Here is a 23,304-nt window from a genome sequence, read left to right as displayed (position 1 = left end):
TGAATCCCCTTAGACATCTCAGCAGAAGCCAGGAATAGAGATGGGATTATCCAGGAAAGATTTGTGGAGGACCCTCTCGTCTAATGGAGTGAATCCTAGAGACATACAGAGGAGACTCACATGGTTTTTGAGACTGTTATACCAGCAGAAACACTGCCAGCTTGGACTCCGTGGGAGAGAAAAAGGACAAAATTAAAGAAAGCTGACAGGCTCCCAAAATTCTACAGGCAGGAAACAGGTTACTAAAACTACGTAGGTGCAAACACATGCTACCCTTCATGAAAGAGGAAGAATGACTCCCAGGGTGGAGCCATGGGCCCAGAGGGTGGACTCCTGAGTCACAGAGAATTATTCCTGTGCCTTGAAACCTAATGGAGTTTGCCCAGTTGGATTTCAAAATTGCTTGGGTTTGGTGACTCCTTTTTCCCTTTAATTTTCTGTCTATTGTAATGGGAATGTCTATAACTGTTATCCTGTGCCTGACCCACCACTGTATTTGGGAGCAGATAACTTGTTTTCTAGTTTTAAAAGTTCACAGAGGGAGAGAAATTTTGCCCTAAAATGAGTAATACCCATAGACTCACCCCTACCTAATTTAGATATAGATAATGAGCTTCCGGAGTTTTGAGCAGATAAGACTTAAATGATATTTTGCACTTAAGTTGCTACTGTAAGGGGTTGAGACTTTTGGGAAACTTGGGATGGGATGGAAGTATTTTGCATGTGAGGGGGACATGAATCTTTGGGGGCCCGAGAGCAGACTGCTGTGGGCCCCAAAGATGTCCATGATCTAATCACCTTGGATGGTGAATATTACATGGCAAAGGGACCTTGCAGATGTGATTAATGATCTTGAGATGGGGGATATTATCTTGGATACCTAGAGGGGCCTATGTGATTAATGATCTTGAGATGGGGGATATTATCTTGGATATCTAGAGGGGCCTATGTAATCACAAGGGTCCTTCTAAGAGGGAGGCAGGAAGATCAGCATCAGAAAGACAAGATATAAGGGTGGAAGCAGAGGTTAGGGAGGAGAGAAGATGCTACCCTGCTGGCCTTGAAGGAGGAAAGGGCACAAGCCAAGGAATGTAGGTGGCCTCTAGAAGTTGGAAAAGGCAAGGAAACGGATTCTCCTCTAGAGCCTCTAGAAGGAACACAGGTCTGCTGACATCTTGATTTTAGACCAATGAAACTGAATTTGGATTTCTGAGCTCCAGAACTGTAAGATAAACCACTAAGTTTGTGGTAAGTTGTCATGGCAGCAATAAGAAACTTTTTTTTGGTTTTTTTTTTGGTTTTTTTTAGACATGCTTCACAGCTTGTGGGATCTTAGTTCCCTGACCAGGGATTGAACCCAGGCCCCTGGCAGTGCAAGCACTGAGTCTTAACCATTGGACCACCAGGGAATTCCCCAGGAAACTAATATAGCTATCTATCTTTTATAGCTCTCTCCCTCCCACCCTGCCCAATATCAAGTATCAGTGATATTTATTGAGCAAATAGAACACTGCCTGGCACATAGTAGATGTTTGACAAATATGTGCTGAGTGACTAATTTATGTCAGTGACTGGGTAGAAGCTGTAAGCAGGGGTGGACAGCACCCACCTGCCTTGGCGGTGGCATTAGTGATGTGACTCTTAGAAAGTTACTTAACTTCTCTGATCTGCATTTTGCCATCCATAAAAATGGGTTAACAAATCCCAACCTCACTGAATTGTTTTATTAAAGTAGTGGTGTGAACTGGGGATGATTTTGTCCCCCTCTCCTGGGGACATTTGGCAATTATTTGGAGATGTATTTGGTCAGAACTGGGGGAAAGGAGTGCTAGCGGCATCTGGTAGGTGGAGGCCAGGCATGCTGCTAAACATCCTAGAATGTACAGGGCAGTTCCCACAACAAAGAATTATCTGGGCAAATGTCAATAGTGGTGTGAGTGAAAAACCCTACATTAAAGTGAGCACGTATTCACCAATGGCATTTCAAAAGATCATAGCAAGGTCTTCTAGTTGAGTGTATTGACATGATCCACGCAACCTTCATGGAAGCCAGACTGAAGTCATGGCTCATGTCTTCACAGTCTGACTGTGGTCGGCAGTTGGAGGGCGAACAGATTTACTGCTCCTCCGTGGGGAAACTTGAGTTCCTGGGTGGCCTGCTGTTTAACAGCAACTGCAGTGACGGTAAAGCTAGTAATCCTTTACAGCGGAATAACGTTCTGTACTTTACAAAACATTTTCAACTCCCTCCCTCATTTGATCCTCATAATAACCCTGCAAGATAGATGGGTGGAGTGAAACTTGCTTTGATGATAACGTGAACTCCTGTTACAGCAGGATAAGCAATTGGTTCCGGTTCTTGGTCCACCCCACCCATCTCAGATAGGGTCATCTTCAGTTCTCTGTTCTGCAGGGGTGGAGGCAAGGCTAGGTGAGAAAACAGTGGGCAAACCCCGTATTCTCACCCAGTCACGGTGGAAAAAAATGATAAAATGGATGCCAGCTAAACTGGGAGATTCCCAGATGGGAGACTGCTGTGATTGTCCAGGAAATCTTGGTCAGTCCCAGGGCCCAGAATCCTCCCCACTGATGTCTAAGGCCGAGTGGAGCTACCACCCACTGCCAGTTCCAGGAAATAGCTGGATGGGGCATTAGGATTCTAGAACCCACGGTCAGCTGAGCAGGTTCCCTCCAGCCTCTTCATTACCTTCACCTTGTGGTGGCCCCATGTTTTAAGAGACTGAATTTCTGGAGTCCCCACAAGTCAGAGGACTGAGGCCTAGAGCCTTTAAGCTGGTCCGACCCGTCACAGTGATTAAGTGGCAGAGTCGTGACGTGTGCCCTCAGCCACAGCTCCCTGCTCCTTCTAGACTCTCCAAGTGTAAAACAGACTCATTTTTGTGGTCCAACCAATGGGGAAGAAGATGCGGCAACTATTTTCATTCATTTATTCACACACGCAGGTGTGCTACAGGCGCTTCGTTGAGGGCTGAGGTCATGGTGGGGAGTAAGATGGCGAAGCCTTGGGCAATCAGTGCATAAAGAAAAAGAATCAGGGGCATTTCAGATGTGGCCAGGACTGGGAAGGAAAGAGCCTGCCTGGATGACGGAACCAAGAGTGAGTGGGCTGAGGGCAGCCCTGTTGAAAGCTGGTCAGGGAATGCTGGGTGGTAAAGAAACGCCCAGTGAATGTCTGGGGCACAAGGTGTGTCAGGAGGAACAGCAGAGGCAAAAGCCTGGAGGCAGCAATGGCTGGAGGGCAGCGGGTACCAAACACACTGGGAGGGGAGGGCGGGGAGCAGGAAGGGGGTCACAGGGGCAGTGCCTTGTAGGCCTCAGAGCAGAGTCTGGATTTTCTTTGATGTACCATGAGAGGTCACGAAGGGTGCTAAGCAGAAATACAACATTATCTGATTTCTGTTTTTAAAGATCACTATGGGGCCTCCCTGGTGGCGCAGTGGTTGAGAATCTGCCTGCCGATGCAGGGGACACGGGTTTGAGCCCTGGTCTGGGAAGATCCCACATGCCGCGGAGCAACTAGGCCCGTAAGCCACAATTACTGAGCCTGCGCGTCTGGAGCCTGTGCTCCGCAACAAGAGAGGCCGCGATAGTGAGAGGCCCGCGCACTGCGATGAAGAGTGGCCCCCGCTTGCCGCAACTAGAGAAAGCCCTCGCACAGAAACGAAGACCCAACACAGCAATCAATCAATCAATCAATCAATCAATCAATCAATATTAAAAAAAAATAAAATAAAATAAAGATCACTTGGATACCAAGTGGATTTTGAGAGGCGGGGCCAGGATGGAAACAGGACAGACAGCAGACAGCTGCACCTGCGGTAGCAGGTAAAGAGGAAGGTGGAAGCAGAGGTGGGGACAGAAGATGCATTTTGAGATGTATCTTGGAGGCCAAGATGACAGAAATGGCTGACTAGAAATTAATAATGTGCATACCCTTCACCCCAGCCCTTCTAGGAATTTACCCTTCATTCTTAAATATGCAAAGATCGTTGAGGCATCATTTATGAAAGAGAATGACCGGCATGTTCATTAGTAAGAGCTGGGTTAAATTACTAATAGAGCAGGCGTTGACGGAGCCCCAGGCAACCCTTACAGAGAATGAGGTAGGTCTCATGCACTTATTCAGAAAGACAACAAGATATATGCTTAAGTAAAGAGAAGCATGTTGGAAAATGTACATATAGTATAAATCTGATTTTTTTAAAAATTATTATATTAGTATGTATACATATAGGCATACAAAAAGTCTGGAAACATCGAACTCTTAACAATATTCTCTCTGGGGTGGCATGATGGGGACTTTGTTTTCTGCTTTGTTTTACTTAATTTTTTATTATAAGCATGTTTTCCATTTTATAAATAGAAAAAAATCAGGTATTTACATTTATGTTTAAATCCTTACTCCTGAAAATAAATAAATTCCATATAGGAGTGGTAGCAACAGTGGTGTGGAGGACCCTGAACGGCCAGTTGTCTGATGGTCACTGATCTCTAGCCCTGGAACCAAAAGAGGGAGATGATGGAGCCGCGTCTAACTTACTGTATCCACTCAAGGGGTCCAGATTTAAAAGTAACAAGCCACCAATCTCAACAGGGAGACATTCCGGTAATATAAATATAGCACCCATAAGTCCTTCTCAGAAAAAACCTCCAGAGGACAAAATCCGAACAATGAAAAGTAAAATCAAAAAAAAGAACACAGACCAGGAGACCCTATGATAAAAGGTCTAATGGTGAACACTGAAGACGCTTAGCGACTAAAGAAATACAAGTGACCCTCGAACAACACGGGGACTGGGGCCCTGCCCCCCATGCAGTCGAAGATCCATGTACTCCTGTCTCTGCCTCAAAAGCAAAGGAACTGATAAATGGCTCACGCAAGGGCAGGAAGCTGAAGCAGTCTGGAGAGAAGAGGACTCACACCCTAGTTCTTTTGATTTCGCATATTGTGATCTCTAACCGAACACAAACTTTTCCCCATACTTAAAGATCTGTAAAATGAAAATACAGGAACTACATTTATTGACAATAACCCCGCGTACAAGTGGACCCATGCAGTTCAAACCCGTGTTATTTAAGGGTCAACTGTATTAGACAATTGTGCGTATCTGGGTTATGGACCAAAATGTAATGTTCTAAACCTAAGCTCTTAGCTAAGCTCACAAAAACCAGAAGAGGGCAGGCAGTGTGGGTGCACCCTGGCCTCATTTTCCATAGCAGATCAGTCAATTCATAGCCATCTTAAATGGAAACAACAGGGTTTTAAAAAATGGCAACTCCGACCTCTTAATATTTTGTTCATAATTTATTAAACGGACAGGATGTTTTAAGAAATCTCTCTTGTGATAAAGAAATCTGAATTTCAATAATTCTGTTTCAATTTGGTTTTGCTTCTGGCAAATTAATGCAAATTTAAATGCCATAATTGTATTTACTATAAATATATATATAAAAGAAGCCTAGATTCTGCATTACTGCTATCTTGTTCACAGAGGAAAATAATACATTTGCTTACACTGAGTGAGCACACTTTAAGAACCTAGGCCCTTATAATGCCCACGAGATCTAAAACCATCTGTTCCAGGGGCAAAGGGGAGATGAACTAAGTAGCCACATTCCCTCGAGAAAGCTGTTCAAATCCTTTCCACCTGGAAAGATGAGGACCTTGGGTTGGTCGCTTTGAAAGCCAACCTGCCGATACTTCAAAGGGATACCCTGCTAGGGCATCTACCAGTTGCTTTGAAGCTGTCATCCAGAAAAAGCTCTGTGAAAACTTACTTTATAGCTTTGCTTTAAAACCCTGTTATATGCAATTTCAATGCTCAGCCCTTAAAATGTTCAGTTCAAGCCCTTTCAACAGAAAGCCTTCTTCATGAAGGCCAGGCTGCAAATACCACAGGTGGGGAGCAGATGATGGGACTGTATACAAATTGGCCTTCTTGCTAGAGAGCCAGGGAGGAGGCAAGGGAAGGAAGGATGCTGGACCAGTGACTAAAACGCAGCCGAGGTGTCATGGTCAGTGGATTAGTGCCGTACATGCCTGATCTTCCTCTTTTCTGCTGGGCTAGGAAAAGAGCAAAACCGGGTCACCATAGCACATGAAATGTCTGCAACAATAGCAACCACAACTGTAATACCAACAATGGCAGCAGCTGCCGATTACAAAGCTTTTGCTACATATCAGGCACCAGGCTAACCCCTCAACACCCCTCATCTCCCTGCAGCCTCCCACCACCCCTGTGTGTAGGTATCCTTATCTTATAGGTTCAGGGCACTTAAATGGCAGCCCCAGGTCATGTGGCTAGCAAGGGCAGAGCCAGGGTTTGGATGAAGGACTGTCTGACTCCAAAGTCCAGGTTTTTCATTCCGTGCCCACGTTTATTCCCTGCCTGGCATCAATGCATTGGAAGCCAGTGGTCTCTAGAGCGAGATGAAAGTCAGGTGCTCTGTGATCACCCATTGGCTTCCACGAAATTGATGACACCTGCCCGTAAGAGTGTTCGACACAAAGCTGCCATGAGGCCACTAAATGTGTTAAAGCATGTGTTCGATGTTAGTGGATGAAGCATTAAACCTCTAACTCCACTTAGAAAAGGGAACAGCTTGGTCTAAGTTCTGGGTGTGGGTTCCAGGCCCGACTCCAGCCGTCCTGTGTCCCCAGGCAAGTCTCTGAGCCTCAAGCCGCCACCTCTCATGTGGGAAAATGTTCCCTGACAACCTGACAAGTTTGTGGAAGGGATGCAATGAGATAATAGCTATGAATTAGTGTTTCGTGATTGCTCTAACAGAGGTCTAGTTTTTACAGAAAATTTAACATTGAGATGACAGCATATTCTTTTCTATCTCTCAGACCCTATTGACACTGCCTACAAGAGTATCAGATGTTTAGCCCATGAAGCCACACTGGATACTTTGAGTCCTCAAGAGGAAGCAGCAGTCTCTGCAGTAGAGGTCATGGACATGCAGCGAACCCCCAATGATGTCCTCATTTGATTGGCAATTTTATAAAAGTGGGTTTTGCATGCCCTGTTAGTTGCAATAATTCCCACCAACTCCTATTGCCTTATATGAGCCATTTTACATATATTAAACTGTCTGACCCAGAAATGATTTTTACCCTGCAATGAGGGGTTAATTAACTAATCTGTCTTTCTTTTCATTCATTCATTTATTGTTGAATATATGTGTCCCCATAAGCAGGTCAGATTGCTAAGTGCTAGGGATAGAGTGATGAATAAGACAGAGTCCCTGTTCTCATGGAATTTATAATCTGGCAACAAAGACAGCCATTCCATAAGAAATTACAAATATAACAAGTGTCAAGAACCCACATCTGAGGCTTACCAGTCCACACCTCAAGCCTGGTGGCATCTAGATCGCAAACTTCCCAGAATAAAGTGACTTGAGCTCTAACTATAGGGTCCACGCTGTGTATTTTTTAAATCGCATTTCCCTACATCAATTCTGATGGAACTGTGGCTAGGATAGTATGAGTTTTATCTGAGCTTCAAGTACCTGTGTGATGTTTTTGGTTTTCTGCTACTTTCTTGCTGCCCCCTTTCAACCTTGGATTTTCTTTCACTGATTTTCATTCAAAGCTAAATTTATTTATGAAGCCCCCTAGAGTTCAGTCTCAAATGTCCATTATTATGAAGAAAAAAGCCATCCTTGTCTTAAGGAGTGGAGTGATATAAGAGAAAGAGCACAGACTCAGGAAGCAGAAAGGTACCATTTCCTGGCTATGAGGCCCTGGGCAAACCCTGTGGCATCAGTGTGCTGTGGCGGCCTCACCTGAGCCTGTCCAGAGCAGGGGTGGGAGGGTGGCTGAAAGATCAAGAGAAGGAAATCGGATAGGGATGGCAGGATAGAGACCAAACAACACAGAATGCTGCTGGATCACTAGAAATTTTGAGGAATTCCTGAAAGGCAAGAGAGCAGAGATCACATCTATGAAGCAGTAAAAGCAGAGGAAACTATGGACCAAAACAAGGGCAGTAAAATTTTCCATACAAGGAATTGTGAGTGCGTTTCTGTGTGTGTGTGTGTGTGTGTGTGTGTGTAGCTGAGTCCAGAGTCAAGGTGGAGTGAGAGGAAGCCCTGGGGCATTCACTGGGGGCTGCTTTTAGGGCTGCTGGCCCCTCCCCAGCTGTATTAAGTGCACACAGGCTGATGCTTGGATGTGGGCAATGCTCCAGGAGGTCGTTTTCCCCGAAGTAGACTAGGAGTTCCCATACCTGGAAGAGGAGCTAAGGCACACAGCCTCCAGGAGCATGTTGTGCCCCAACCAACATCAAGGTCAGGTTATATTAAATAGAACAGGCAGAAGAAGTAGGATTCTCAAATACAAAGATGAGCAGACAACTGAGAATGACCAAACATTTGGGAAAACCAAAACTCTGAAGATTGGCACAAAATTTAATTAACAAAAGAACAAACACCCAATGAAAGAGAGTTAATAGAATAAGCAGAGGAAGACTTTAGAATCCTGAAAATTAATATCCCTGGAGAGATTTAAGAGGACATTTCAGCCATGAAAAAGAAACAGCTAGAGATCTCAAGTTTTAATTTTATCATTAACATTTTGAAAAAGATAAACTAAGTACAGAAAGAGCTAGAAGGTGACAAGTTAAATGTGCTAGAAATTCAAGCCAAACAATTTCACATTCGACACAGTATAAAAAGACAAAAAGGGGTTTCCCTGGTGGCGCAGTGGTTGAGAATCCGCCTGCCAATGCAGGGGACACGGGTTCGAGCCCTGGTCTGGGAAGATCCCACATGCCGCGGAGCGGCTGGGCCCGTGAGCCACAACTACTGAGCCTGCGCATCTGGAGTCTGTGCTCCGCAACAAGAGAGGCCGCGATAGTGAGAGGCCCGCGCACCGCGATGAAGAGTGGCCCCCGCTTGCCACAACTAGAGAAAGCCCTCATACAGAAACGAAGACCCAACACAGCCATAAATAAATAAATAAATAAATAAATATTAAAAAAACTTCCAAAACAACAGAAATCAAACAGACCAATCTCTAACCATAATGTAGTAAAATTAGAAATTAACACAGAAAGCTAGACAAAAACTCTCTACTTAGAACATTTGTAAAACTCTTCTAAATAAAGAGAAAAAAATCCCTAAAATCACAAACCAAAAGAAGTAAATGACAATGAAAACATTACATACATGCAACATTTGTGAGATAAGGACAGAGCAGTATTCAGAGGAAAATTTATAGGCTTAAAATTGCTGTATTAGAAAACAAGACTGAAAATAAGGTAATTAAGCATTTAAAGTAAGAAGCTAGGTTATGGGATGGTGGTGGGGGGAGAATCAAAGCAATAAATTAAACCAAAAAGTTTACGGAAGGAATCAAGATAAAAGCAGAAATGAAGTGAAATAGAAAACAGTAAATGAATGAGTGAATGAATGACAAAATAAATAAAGTATGCATGCTCAATAGAACTGAAAGCTGGGCCTGGTTTGTCTGGGTGGTAGAGAGAGCTTTTCCTATTTTACTCAGTTTACTTCTTAATTGTTTGAATCTTTTCTAATGAGAAATCACTCATGTATTAGATGTTATATAAAATGACAAAATAATGTGAAAATACCTAAGAAATTCTAAGTAGACTATAAATGCAAGAAATAAAAAAGATTATTTATTCCGGTATTGATTCAGAGATCATTTAAAATGTTCATTAAGATTGAAAAGGATGCTTTAGGAAGTCAAATACCATCCAGTATCTTCACTTACAGGAATGCTCTATTAAGTGAAAGGATTACTACATCTCTCAGTTCTGGACCTGTATTTTATGGGTATTTAGTGCTTGTTCAGCATCATTCCACACAAATCATTCAAGCTCATCACTGAATTATTCCTGCTCAGCTGGCTTTGTGCTGTCTGACCTACCTGCTCAAGGGCTTTCCTAATGTCATTAGCCAGGTGGTCCTTTGGTCTGAGCTATCCAGCTGGGCATCTCTGGGTACATTCAGGACGCCATGCCCCTGATGGCTCTGGGTACCAGAGGGGCTAACTCAAGTGTCACTGGAAAGGAAAAAACCTCTTCCTCTTCTCTTGTCAGGAGCAACAAAGCTTTCATTGTCTAAATCAAAAGTTGCAAGCTGGTGGTCTGAAGACCAAATCTGGCCAGCAGGCACATTTTGTTTGGTTCATAGAAAATCGTGAATTAGTTACCAATATAAAAAAAATGGGAGAAATCGAACACAGACAAGCCCAGATACTTGGCTTCTCTTGAAATTAGAAAGCCTGGCGCCACCGGACCCCTATGATGACAGTCAGCTGAGCTGTGTAGAGACTGTTCCCTACATCCCCTCTACTTTCTACCATGCCCTGACACCCAGGCCAAGTGCCATCCTTGGTACCTCCCCCCACCCCCCTCACTAATGTCACTTAAAATATTCATTTTAATTAGCACCCTCTGCCAGAAATCCCAATATTTCAGAATCCAAGCTACATCTCCCAAACTGACACTTCTACCCCAAGTAGCACAGAAATTCTTTGTCAGATTATGTGTCCTGATTCATAGTTTGGAAAATACTGTCATCATAATTATAACTTAGCGATGTGATAACTGAACTCAGCTATGTGTGGGCTGGCCAGGGTGCCTAATCAACATCTCTGCCACACTAGCTCATTGATTCAATCAATCAACTACCCAATTCACTTGCTTAACAAAGATTTGCAAACTAACTCTACGCCAGGCACTTTTCTAGGGACCAGAGACACGGCAGGCAAGGGATGGCACATGTCTATGCCGTCATAAGCTTAGATCTGGGATGGGGGGGAAGGGTGTTTCAAGCCCTAAATATGTAACTTGCAAACAGCCTCCAGAAATGGTCCTTGATGAGTGGAGGGCTCCATGAACTACCACGTGTCCTCTGTTCTTGTGGATTTTACGATATGGGAACACCTATAAACTCCCCCTAGGATGTGTGATTTCAGAGCTGACAGGCACAGGACATATCTAATCTATCCCTTTTTGTTGTAGGGGAGGAAATGGGGCTCCAAAAGAGTGTGACTTAGCCAAGTCCCCAGAGAGTTTATAGAAAAGCTCAAACTACCCTCTCCAGACTTGCTGAGTCACAGTTACTAGTTCTTTTTCCTCCCTAAAACAGGAGCCACAAGCTCCCTACATCTTCAGAAAATGTAATGTCGTGTGAAACAGCAATGGGAGACACAGTGTCAGACAACAGGGAGAGGTGAGGACTAAGGCAGAGTGAAGGGTGCGTGCTCTTGAATAAAAGTTTTCTAAGTCAAAATATTGGTTTGGCCAAAAAGTTCGTTCGGATTTTTTCCAGTTTGGCCAACCCCCTAAAACAGCAACAATAATGATTATAACACAACACCAGACCAGCCAATGAAACACGCCCATGAGCTGAAGCTGGCCCTTGAGGTCACGGGTCCAAACCCTCCCCTTTGGATATATCCTCTTCCATTTTTCACTATATTTCTACCCTTATCTTGAATTTAAGCATAACTTTTTCAAGTCGTAACTAATAAGAAATCCTCTCTTACCTGCCCCTATTTTTTCTGAATTTTTTTCCCTCAAGTTTGAGACCTATTTTGGATGTGCGACATATTTTGAATGTGACCGAAGTGAGAAAGCCAAGTATGAAGGGTGCATATTTATTTTCTTAATACAATAATGCCTTAATAATATAAAATGAATTTTCTATTTATCTAAAATTCACCCCTTTAAATAGTCAAAAACCTAAATAAAATAATTTAAAATGAAAGTATTTCTAAAATAGATAAGACTTCCTTGTCTTCTTAAAAGAGTATGTATGTTAAACATAATTTAGTCTTTTCTTAATACGAATAATCAATATTCTGGATAGAAATTGATCTATAATACAGGAGATATTGCCAGGAGCTATTATGCTTTTGTATCTTTCATTTATTAAGTGACATCCTCTCCTACCCGAGTTTCCAGAAGTACAGGATACGGTTTGAAGACAAGGGAAGAGCCCCCTCTCATCCCTTTCTGGCTTTTGTGAACCTCTGGATTTTTGTTGTTATTTTATTTTGCTTTTTACTTTACAGTTATCTTAATTTTATCTGACATATGAGATTTTGACTTCCAATTTTAACATTTCTTCCTTTTATAGTCCCCAAATCAAAGCCACAAAGTCCAAATGATCTCGAAAACTTTCCTTCCATTTGAGAGAGACTCTAATCTTCAGACCTTCTGATTCAGAATCCCCAGGAGTTCATCTGTTTAAAACTGTGCTGCCTCCTGTAAACAACTCCCTTAGCATAAAAATTAGACCTAAAATATGCATTTAAAAAAATATCGTGGGACTTCCCTGGTGGTCCACTGGTTAAGACTCCACACTCCCAATGCAGGGGACTCGGGTTCAATCCCTGGTCAGGGAACTAGAGCCCGCAAGATACAACTAAAGATCCCACATGCCACAACAAAGATCTCGCGTACCGCAACTAAGACCCAGCACGGGCAAAAAAAAAAAAAAAAAAAAAAAAAAAAAAATATATATATATATATATCTCTTTAGTGATTCTTTTTGTTGTTGTTGTTGTTATTTACTTTTCCCTTTTATTTTTTTAAACATCTTTATTGGAGGATAATTTCTTTACAATGGTATGTTAGTTTCTGCTTTATAACAAAGTGAATCAGCTATACGTATACATATATCCCCATATCTCCTCCCTCTTACGTCTCCCTCCTACCCTCCCTATCCCACCCCTCTAGGTGGTCACAAAGCACTGAGCTGATCTCCCTGTGCTATGTGGCTGCTTCCCACTAGCTATCTATTTTACGTTTGGTAGTGTATATATGTTCATGTCACTCTCTCACTTTGTCCCAGCTTACCCTTCCCCCTCCCCATGTCCTCAAGTCCATTCTCTACGTCTGTATCTTTATCTCTGTCCTGCCCCTAGGTTCTTCAGAACCTTTTTTTTTTTTTTTTAGATTCCATATACATGTGTTAGCATACGGTATTTGTTTCTCTCTTTCTGACTTACTTCACTCTGTATGACAGACTCTAGGTCCATCCACCTCACTACAAATAACTCAATTTCATTTCTTTTTATGGCTGAGTAATATTCCACTGTATATATATGTGCCACATCTTCTTTATCCATTCATCTGTCGATGGACCTTAGTGATTCTTGTGTATATCAAATTTTAAGATCCATGGCTCTATCTTTTCCTTATAACGGTGTTTCTCAAACATTGCTGCAAATTACAGTCACATGGGGCACTGAAACAGAGGAACCATGTCTGAGTCTGAATCCAGAATCAGAATCAAAACCTCTGGATGATATGACCTGGACATTTGTGTTTCTTTTATTTAGTTAGCTTTTTACTTTGTGTTTTGAGCTAACTGCAGACAATACAGAGCCATCCCATGTACCCTTCATCCAGTCTCCCCCATGGTAACATCCCGTATAACAACAGCACAATAGCACAGTCCAGAAACTGACATCAATACAATCCTACTAAGCTTTTTAAACTAGGTCTCTTTTTTTTTTTTTTACTTTTTTCTATTTCTTCCTTTGCTGATGCTTAGCTCTACTGAAGCAGCTTATCTCCTCCTTAATGTACTAGCTTCTTAAAAACTTGGTTTGAAAAAATGTAAAACCCATAGAAAATTTATCAGCATAGTATAATAGAAGGGTATAATGAATGCCCAAATACCCATCACCTATATTCACCAATTCTTCACCAATTCTCAGAAACATGAGAACAGGGACCTTTTCTTACATAACCACAATATAATTACCGAATTCAGGAAATTTAACATCAATACAGTATTATTTTCTAATATAATATGACTTTCAAATTTCATTAATTTCTCCAAACAGTACCGACAGGTGGGTGAGCCGTCATGGACCACAGCAGAGTCCACATGTGGCAGCCCTGCTGGTGGCACACGGGTTAAGACAGGTCTTTAGTTGTTATATGTGTCAGCAAGTAACAATGACTTCAAAACATTGAATTGTAATTGTGGCCAAATATCCAATTCACGCCACTCCAGGATCTACACAATGGAAAGAAAAACTCAGAGAAGGTATTCCAGAAGATGCCGGAGTGGGCCAATCTTCTTCCCATCACCTGTCATGCTCTCAGGGACTGAAAAGATAACTAAACGCAGAAAATACCACTCATTGGGAACAGGCCAGGACTGGAACATTCCAGATCAACTATCTCATCTTGGATATAATGAATATATACTTTCAAGGAATATAATGAATATATGCAATTTTTAGTCTGGATGGTTATATACTCACCTATTCACAGCACTGATCTCTGGGGCAGTGGGATTATGAGAGGACTTTTATTTTCTTTGTTATCATTTGAATTTTTAACATTGATCATGCATTGTCAGGAAAAAAAGGATACCTTAATAATAGAAAAAAATGTGTACTTTCATTCCTGGTCCCTAAATGGAGCCGAAAGCATTTAAATGGAGCCTTATTATCCACTGTAACACATACACTAAGGCAAGCCAACATAACCAAGACCTGGCACTTAGGCAGAACTCTCTGGAAAGAAAGAGGTGTCCTCCTTTCCCTGGAGTTGTTAAGCTACAGTGGCTTACAAAACCCTACGATGGCTTCTCCTCTGACTCAAAGTAGAATCCCTCACCTCTAGCGCAGCCCTCAAAGCCCGATGCCATCTAAGCCTTGGCTGTGTCTCTGGCCTCACCCCCTCTTCCTCGTCCCCTTGCTCACTCACCTCCAGCCACACCGGCCTCCCTGCTGTCCTCCCTCCTCGGGGCCTCTGCACCTGCTGCTCCGTGTGTGTGGAAGCTCTTCTCTACCTACTCACTCCCTGGCTTCCTTGAGGTCCTCACACAGCACCTCATCAAGGGTAAGCCCCGTCCTCCCATATCACACGGCAGCCTCTGCCCACATCCTCTAGCCCCTTACTGCCCTAGTTCTCTTATAAGCCCGATCACCTGCTGGCATATTATGTACTTGTCTGTTTTAGCTTCAGCGTCTAGATGGTGCCTGGGACATGGTGGGGACTGTGGTACATGCAGCACACACTTGTCTAAGGAGACAGCTACCCCTCAGCTCCACTCGCGGCTGTCATTTAAGAATGTAATTCCTAAATCTTTCGACTTTTCAAGAGAAACCCCCAATTCAGATTTTGACATGAACTCTCCTGATTCTTAAATGTCAGCTAGTAATTCACATCTTTTAAAAAGGCACAGTCAACGGGGGTGAAGGCCAACAGAACATGCCTGCATATGCTGGTCTGTGAACTCAGAGTGCCAAGAAATTGAAGTTCACTAAGGATCTGATGGAAGGCAAAAAGGCTGGTGTGTTTCAACAGTGAAGGTCAGATGAAAAGTACACATGCGGGCAGCAATTCCTTTTGCTCCATTTCAGACTGCACTTGCAAACAGTGTGAGGGGGGGCTGAGTATATTTAGCCAGGCATTATTTTTCCTTCTCTGTCAGATTGCATCTCTTAAGGCTTCTGCCTTTGCCGAAAACTGGCATGGCCATTTCACTCTTTCACTTAGCAGGAAAATAACTCCAAGGGGAAATTGACTGTGAAGGCTTACGGAGTGCCCCCTCAAGATGGGGAGAAAAAGGGAAGGAAGACATACAATCAGGCACTCACGGTGGAGAAAATTAAGTGTGGGTGAGCAGGGAGATGCTGATTCAGAGCACGCTCACACAGGAATGCTAATGGAGCTTAATAGCTTGTGCGGGACAGGCTGCGTGGTGTTGCAGGGAGCTTGGAAGCTTGCAAGAGAAGGAATACTGTATATGTTCAATTAACAGGGGGTGCCAAATGGCCAAAGGAGGAGAGGACGAGCATGCCTCTTGCTTGAAGGGCATGCCTGCGTTCTGAGACAGGGGACGGGGCTAGCGTTGCCAACAGACTGAACTTGGCTTCAAACCAGCCTCCCTAAGGGAAGCTGAGGGCTGTTTGCACAGACTGATCCTGAGCAGAGAACCTTTTGGCTGATTCAAAAGCATGTGTGTGTCTGTGTGTGTGTGTCTGTCTGTGTGTCTGTGTTGTGTGGGAGGTGGGTGTTGAGGGCAATAAAGTCCACGATTTTGCCCACTGTAAAAATCCCATTCCTATGGACTGTTTTTAAGGAAACAAGGTCTTTGGGTCCTTCCATAGAAAAGGACTTTTTTTTTCCAGGAAGACAAAAATTTGCAATTAACTTTCAGACTTTTTGCAGCCAGAATGTGAAACAAAGTGATCCCCTGCTCCTTAAGTTGTCCTTCCTTTACAAGCAAAGAAGGAAACACCAACATGCAATGGTGATCAGAGGAATGTTTCCTGGGTGACATTCCCATCTCCTTTTTGAGTCATTTTCGTTTCAGAAAAGCAGGTTTTTGGTACAGAAGGCACATGCGGAAGGAAGTCTGTCTTCCTGGTGAGGCTCTGGAATCTGCAGCCCGGGTCCACGGCTGAACAATCTCATTCTGGCAAATGGGGCAGGACTGGCTTAGCAACTTGACTCTGCCTCCTCTCTAAAATTTAGCTCGTATATAACCATGGAGATAATTTACACACTCATTCTAATCATAAAAGCGATGCCCTTGAAATAAAATTCAACTATCCATCCCCACCCCTGCCTGGTCTGCCCCTCTGCCCCACCAACCTCATCGCCTTCTAACTCTCCTTTGCTCACATCATGTCTACATCATGCGCCCTTGAACAAGCCCAGCCTCAGGTCATCCGTGCTCGCTGTTCCCTCCGTCTGGAATGCTTTTCCCATTGCTGGCTCCAAAGCCGGCTCCTTCTTATCCATCAAGTTTCAGCTGAAACATCATACCTGAGAGAGGTGTTCCTTCCCTCTCTACCGTCTAATGTTCCCTCTCTCCCATGCTGTCTGATCTCCTGGCTGTCCCATCTCCCCTTTCTGTTTTTTTTTTCCTAGAACATATCAATACCTGAAATCGCATTATTTATTTCTTGGTTTTTATTCTTTATTGTCTGTCTCTCCCTCGGGAACGTGAGTTGCTTAAGAATAGGCCCCTTGTCAGTTTTGTTCATTTCTGCATCTCTGGTGCCTAGGACAGAGCCTGATGCTCAAAAGTCGGTACCCAACAAATGCTTGTTGAATGGGAGGCTGGGGTTTACTGTTGCAATTCCAAGGATTTCAGAAATGAAATGACAATTTGGGGAAGGGGAATGAAACACCCCATGGTCAACCCTGTGAGTTGCTACACGGCCAGGGACTCTGAGCTATGGCTACACAGGGCCTCTGGGTGTTTCCATGTGTGGTTTCTGGTGCCGTGGCAGGAGGGGGAGGGGGCGCGGATATTCAAAATATTTAACAACAGGTTTAGGCATACAAGTGTGGACAGGCTGAGTATCAGCTCGGCTTACCTACCCCTACCTCCCTGGCCCTCACACTCTTACCCAGCTTTTAGGAACCAGGTAAATGTCACTCCTTCCAGGAAGCCTTCCTAGATACTCTCCCTCCTGGTCCCGCTATGCCCTGCCCCACCTCTCAGCTCCCTCTTGCGGTAAAGAGATTATATGATTTTGCCTCTTTTGGGTCAGACACCAGCCTTGCTGACCTTTGGACACCGGGTCCCTAGCAGAGCATCTAGCACAAGATTTGTCTGCTTGTTAAAGTGCGGGAAATAAATGCAAGAGTGAAGGAAGGCAAGGGCTCGCAAAGGAAGGAGTAAGTAACTGTTAGAAAGCGCCCCCGAGAGCCGCTATAGCCCCGAGCTGAGGCCAGTCCTACCTGTGGACGATCCCCAGAAGCAGCCTCTGCCTTGACAGTCACACCCCCACGTGGCTCACAATCTTCAGAATAGTCCAGAGGAGGCTCGATGTGGAGCCGCGGGCCAGCTTCCGTTCTGATCTGCACAGATTTCTATACACAAAAAGTCAGACTGTTTCAGATATGGTGAAACGAACCTCTTGTTGCCTCCGAGGGGCAAGCACTGCAGGGGTTCGCTGCACATGACAGCAGTCAGGTCGGGGTGCACCTGGCCCGACGCCATCCCGGGAAGGCCAGCTGGATGGGTCACGCCACTTCCACTCAAGTCTTTACTGGTTCTTACTGCCCAAAGAGTGTTCAGTAGAATTTTTCAGTAATTTTTTTGGTTTAAAATAACTTATCGGTAGAACTTCCCCAAATGGGCTTTGTGATCTAAATAAGTTTAGGAAAGCCCGGGTTTTGGGCCAGGACTTCTCAGGGCCTTTAATGGCCCCCTCACCCCCTCCTCCACACACACTGTGGATATCCTAAAACAGAATACAGATGGAACATACCCCAAACTTTTGGGGCCATGGAAACTGAGCGGTGGGGCCTCTTCCTCCTAGCACTCCCTGGATCATTCTTTAGGAAACCCATCCTTTGGCCTGGCGTGGCAGCCCACAGGCTGTCCCCGGAATGTCCGTCTCCCCTTTCTCTCTTGTACTGCGTCTCTGGATGTGCAAGTTGTGCTCCCAGCATCCCCTGCGGCTGGGAGGGAGCAGGTGAACACGTTCTGGCCCGTGATGTGTGGGTGGGTGAGAGGGGCATGTACACCTTTGAGGTTGTGCCCGGAAAGGGAAGGGGAGAGCCCCCCCTTGCCCTGCCCCTCTTCCTGCCGACTGGAATGAGGAGGTGGCAGCAAGCTGCTGAGGACTGCGGGGAGGGGGTGACAGCTGGGGGATGCTGGAGTGACAAAAGAGGTTGTGCTGGGGTTCCTCCGTGAACTCTCGGAGCAAGGTGACTGCCCACCGCTAACATCAACTTTCATGTTGTTTAAGCCAGTATTTGGATGTCCTTGCTTTAGGAGCCAGACCTGTACCCTAAATGGTGTATACCTGGCATGTGAAGGTCTCTACAACACGGCCCCAACCGATCTTTCCCACATTGACTCCCACACATACGTTCACACACCTGACACCTGGGCCAAGCAAAATTGCTTCCTGTACCCCGAGTATCTGCAGCTTTTTCAGCCCAGCATCCATTCCCCAGCCTGCAGGAAAGGTCTCCCTCATTTTCCTCCAGGCCCCATTTCCCTCCCCAACTCAGTCCACATGTGGCCCAAGGGAGGGTGGGAATGTGACTCAGGTCTGGCCAATCAGCCCACTCCATCCCTCACAATACGCCTGGCCAGCGGTTCAGGGATGGGAATGGACCTACGGCAGCCAATGACAGTAGCCCCAGGACTCCTGCTACAGCTGTGGGAGGAGGTGCTCTCTTCCTACAGGGGTGCTAAGCTACAGGGAGGCACCCCAGGAGCTGCTGGGGACCATCATGCCCCTTCCACAGAGATAAAGAGAGCTGAGAGAGTGAAGCAGAGTCCTGGTGGATTTGTTCAGAACCCCTGGATCCAGCCATGCCTGAAGGAAGACATTGCTGAAGCTTCCTCTCTTTTGCTTAAGCCAACATGAATAGGATTTATGTTGTTTGTGACAGAGTCCTGACTCTCGCCTGGGCCCCAAAATCTCCCACCTCTGTGCCTTTGCTCATGCTGTTCTCCCGACCTTAAGGCCATTCTTTCAAATCTTCTCCAAGTATCCAAGTCCTGTCTAAACTTTGGAGACACTCCCTGACCGCCCAATAGCTATCCATGGCCCTCTCCATCCTGACTTAATGGAACCCTGATTCTATCGAGTTGGCACAGTGCCCCTTTAAGATGGTCATGTCGCTGGAGGCCCTCGCAGCTGGGAAGGCGTGTGAGGCTGACGTGAGTGGCTGGAAGGGCCGCCGAGGAAGCCACTGTTTCCCTGCTAATCAAGACTCACTCAGGGGGGCTTCCCTGGTGGCGCAGTGGTTAAGAATCCGCCTGCCAATGCAGGGGACACGGGTTCGAGCCCTGGTCTGGGAAGATCCCACATGCCTCAGAGCAGCTAGGCCTGTGTGCCACAACTACTGAGCCTGCGCTCTAGAGTCCACGAGCCACAACTACTGAGCCCATGTATCATAACTACTGAAGACCGTGCGCCTAGAGTCCGTGCTCCGCAACAAGAGAAGCCACCGCAATGAGAAGCCCGCGCACCACATCAGAATAGCCCCCGCTCACCGCAACTAGAGAAAGCCCGTGTGCAGCAACGAAGACCCAACACAGCCAAAAAAAAAAAAAAAAAAAAAGACTCACTCAGGGACACAGGATTTTTGCCCTTTATCCTTCTACCCTTCTTCCTGATGGAATGTGGATGGAACATTTGGGAGCAGGGTAGCCACCTTGTGAGAATAAGAAAGCAAGCCACATGCTAAGGATGGCAAAACCGAAGGAGCCTGGGTCCCTGGGGCATCATCCACCCGTCCTAGCAGCCTGGCTGCCGCCAAATGCCTTGTTCGTGTCAGAGGAGGAACAACAACAGCCTTTAAGCCCCAGTGGTTCAGCGTCCATTACGTGCAGCTGAGCTGAACCCACCCTAGTGGATAACCCTCCTTTGGGCGCTCGTCACTCTTTGTGGCTGTTTTGGAGTTGCTCACATGTGGTTTAGGGCCTGGGTTCTAAATTCAGGCAGACGGGTTCGATCCCTGGCACTCTGATGATTATTCCCTGTGCAGCCCTGGGCAAGTCATGGACCCTCGCTGAGCACCGGTGTCCACGTCTGTCAGAGTGGCACTAATGCCATCTTCCTCGCAGAACCGCCATGAGGATGACTCGTGGTGATGGGCTGAGCCCTTGGCGAGGGGCTGTGATGAGCAGTGCGGTGGGGCTGCACCATTCACCTTAGGTGGCATCAAGTCTACACAGGGGCCAGACCTCCCCCCAAGGGTATGTTTCATCCACCATGGGCCCAGGACCAAACTGCCTGGGCAGTCAAGCAAAGAAACTGCCAACGGTCCAGCATTGGCTGTGCTAGACTTGGTGAGCAAGGCTGGGGCCAGTGTGAGGCGAGCCAGGTGCCCAGGGAGCAACACCTAAGGAGGTGTTCCCTAGGGGTGAGGCCACGCACGTGCACAAATCCGAGAGCCAGGGCCTCCTTCAACGTCACTCTGAGAGTCAGAAGAGGTCCACCAAGCCATGTGGACTGGACCTACTTCCCAGCCGAGGGACAGTCAAGGGTGATTTAGAGCTTGCATTTCCCCTGATGCCCCAGCATAAGAACCCTCCACCCCCGGGGTGAGATTCAGCTTCCCCACAAGCTTAGTGAAACGAGCTATTATTATATCTAGAGGATGAGGATGGTGAGCCTTGTTGGCCTGCAGGACTCTCGCTGGTTAGGACGGAAGTTCTTTCTCATCGCGTCCACGCCGCCCGCGCTCCCACCCCACCCCCTGCCATCACCTGGGGCACCAAGTCACTTAATGCAGAGCGGGTGCCACTCCAAGAGCTTCGGGGGCATTTGCTCATTTAGTCCTCACAGCCATCCCAGGGGGAGACCGGGGCACAAGGGTGTAAGCCACGTGGCCAAGGTCACACAGCTAGGAAGCCACAGACCTGGATCTGAACCCCAGCAGCGTGGCTCCAGAGGCCTTACTCGAAAACAGGGATGGGCCAGTTTCCTGTAAAGAATAAATATTTTAAGGCTTTGCCAGCCCTGTGGTCTCTGCTACAATAGTCAACTGTTCCACTGTAGCTCAGAGCAGCCCTTGACGATGCCTACATAAATGGGCATGGCTGTGTCCCCAGAACACTTGATTTACAGAAACAGGCTGTGGCCGAATTTGGCCCCGGGGCTGTAGTTTGCTGACTGACCCCAGTCCTGCACCTCGATGCTGTATTGCCCCCAACAGGCAAGTGAAGAAGAAATGTATCCAGCCTGGGCTACAGTGGCCTTTGGGGAGAACAAGGAGGGATTCAAGAATTTCCTGAGACTATTTAACACTAAAGGGGCAGGGGATGGGCTCTAGATCATTCCAGGAAAAGGCCTTGGAGAGAGAGTGTAAGAGGCAGAAAAAGGCAGGTAGGGAGCCCCCCATCGGAGAACCGGGAGGCAGAGGTGCACGAGGAAGGGACCCTGGGACACTTTTCCTTCCACGGGCGATCCGTCTTGTGGCGATGTTTGCCAGACTCCAAGTGTGCCTTGCTCTTTCTGGAACTGCACCTTCCACCCGTCTTCCTTTTGGCTGTTGGCCTCGCTGCCCTGGGCTCTGGCCTCCCGTGTGGCGTCACTGCCTCCCAGGCTTTGTCAACTCGCTCTCAGAGCATTTGTTGGCGCCAGCAGTGGGCACCACGTGGAGGGCGGGCACCACGGAATCCACAGACCTGGGCCTTTCCAGGCCAGGAGGCTCCTGGGGGCTTTCCTGCCTTGGACCAGGATGAAGCTGTGAAGGCTTTGAAGGTCATGGCTGGGATGGGTGTTCCACAGTGAGCTCCTCCCTCCTCCCGGGAACCACTCAGTAACGTTCAAATGTTGGGAAGAAACAGTCCAAGAGCGGAGGAGGGAAGGAGGAGGGGCAACAGAGCGAGGACCACTGGGCACGGGCCCAGGCCTGGGGTGCAGCCTGGCTCCTCCGTGGGTTTCTGTTCCTTTCTCTGGAAAGGGAGGGCTGGGACGAGGATCCAGGGACCAGCAGCATTGGCTTCTCCTAGGAATTTGTGAGAAATGCAAGGTTTCAAGCCCCACCTCAGATGCAGGAATCAGAAGCTGCATTTTACCAAGAACCCGGGTGATTTATACGCACATTAAAGTTGGCGAGGTGTGAGATCAGGAGGTCTGTGAGGTTTTGTGGTGGGCACTGTTGCTTCTGTCTGTCCAGCATGCATTCCCCTGTCTTCTGGTAAAAGTACCTTGGTTTTCTTTTGGGAAATCCTCCCTTTCCCCACTCCCAACCCAAGCATTCATGTGGAACTGCATCCAGGGGTGGGTAGAGCACATGACCAAGGCCTGGTCACTCTGAGCATTAGATCCTGCTGGCCCACGGTGTCTGGGTGATTGGTTTAGGGAAGCCAAAGAGATGTAACAGCAGGTGAAAGAATGTAAGTTGGGAGCTGCTGGTGGCCATCTTGGTTCACCCAGGGCAACATGGAAAAAAGCAGAGTTGGGTGACGGTGAATGAACCCTGCTACATTGTCTGAGCACCTGGATCCAACCATACCTGAAGTGGGATTCCCGCTGGCAAGTAAGAGAGTTGGGATTAATGCAGCTCTACTGGTCTGATCTTAATTATAAATATGAGAAGGCACTCCAGCGTTCAAGGAGAAGAGTCCATGTGTGTCTCTCTGTTCTGCAGCTTTTCCATCCTCCCTCCAAGGAGCTTAGCACAACTGCTCACCTCACCAAGATATCAGGAGACAGGTTTGCAATAGGCATTAAGGAACAATCAGCAAGTCCTTACCGAGTGCTAACTGCATACTAGGCTCTGGAAACATGTCAAGATATAAAAAAAATTTAAAACCAATGTCGGGCCTCAAGGAACCCACCCAGCA

General features: G+C 46.3%; 1 protein-coding gene across 5 annotated transcripts in view; it reads right to left on the bottom strand.

The window, feature by feature from the left end:
• The window catches only part of KATNIP (katanin interacting protein), a 192,122-nt gene that overhangs the window by 103,218 nt on the left and 65,600 nt on the right, over window positions 1–23,304 (bottom strand). For 4 of the 5 annotated variants that reach the window (XM_082360798.1, XM_082360795.1, XM_082360794.1 and 1 more), the window contains exon 6: window positions 17,724–17,855. In XM_082360798.1, coding sequence (XP_082216924.1) covers window positions 17,724–17,855 — 132 coding nt within the window. Of the gene's footprint in view, window positions 1–17,723; window positions 17,856–18,256; window positions 20,640–23,304 lie in introns of those variants that run through there. The other variant, XM_082360797.1, reaches the window with a different exon arrangement.

Source organism: Balaenoptera borealis (assembly GCF_965194805.1).
Source record: "Balaenoptera borealis genome assembly, chromosome: 16".
In the NCBI taxonomy this organism is placed as follows: Eukaryota; Metazoa; Chordata; class Mammalia; order Artiodactyla; family Balaenopteridae; genus Balaenoptera; species Balaenoptera borealis.
The sequence above is the reverse complement of the archived record's forward strand: the minus strand, read 5'-3'. Positions and strand labels throughout refer to the sequence as shown.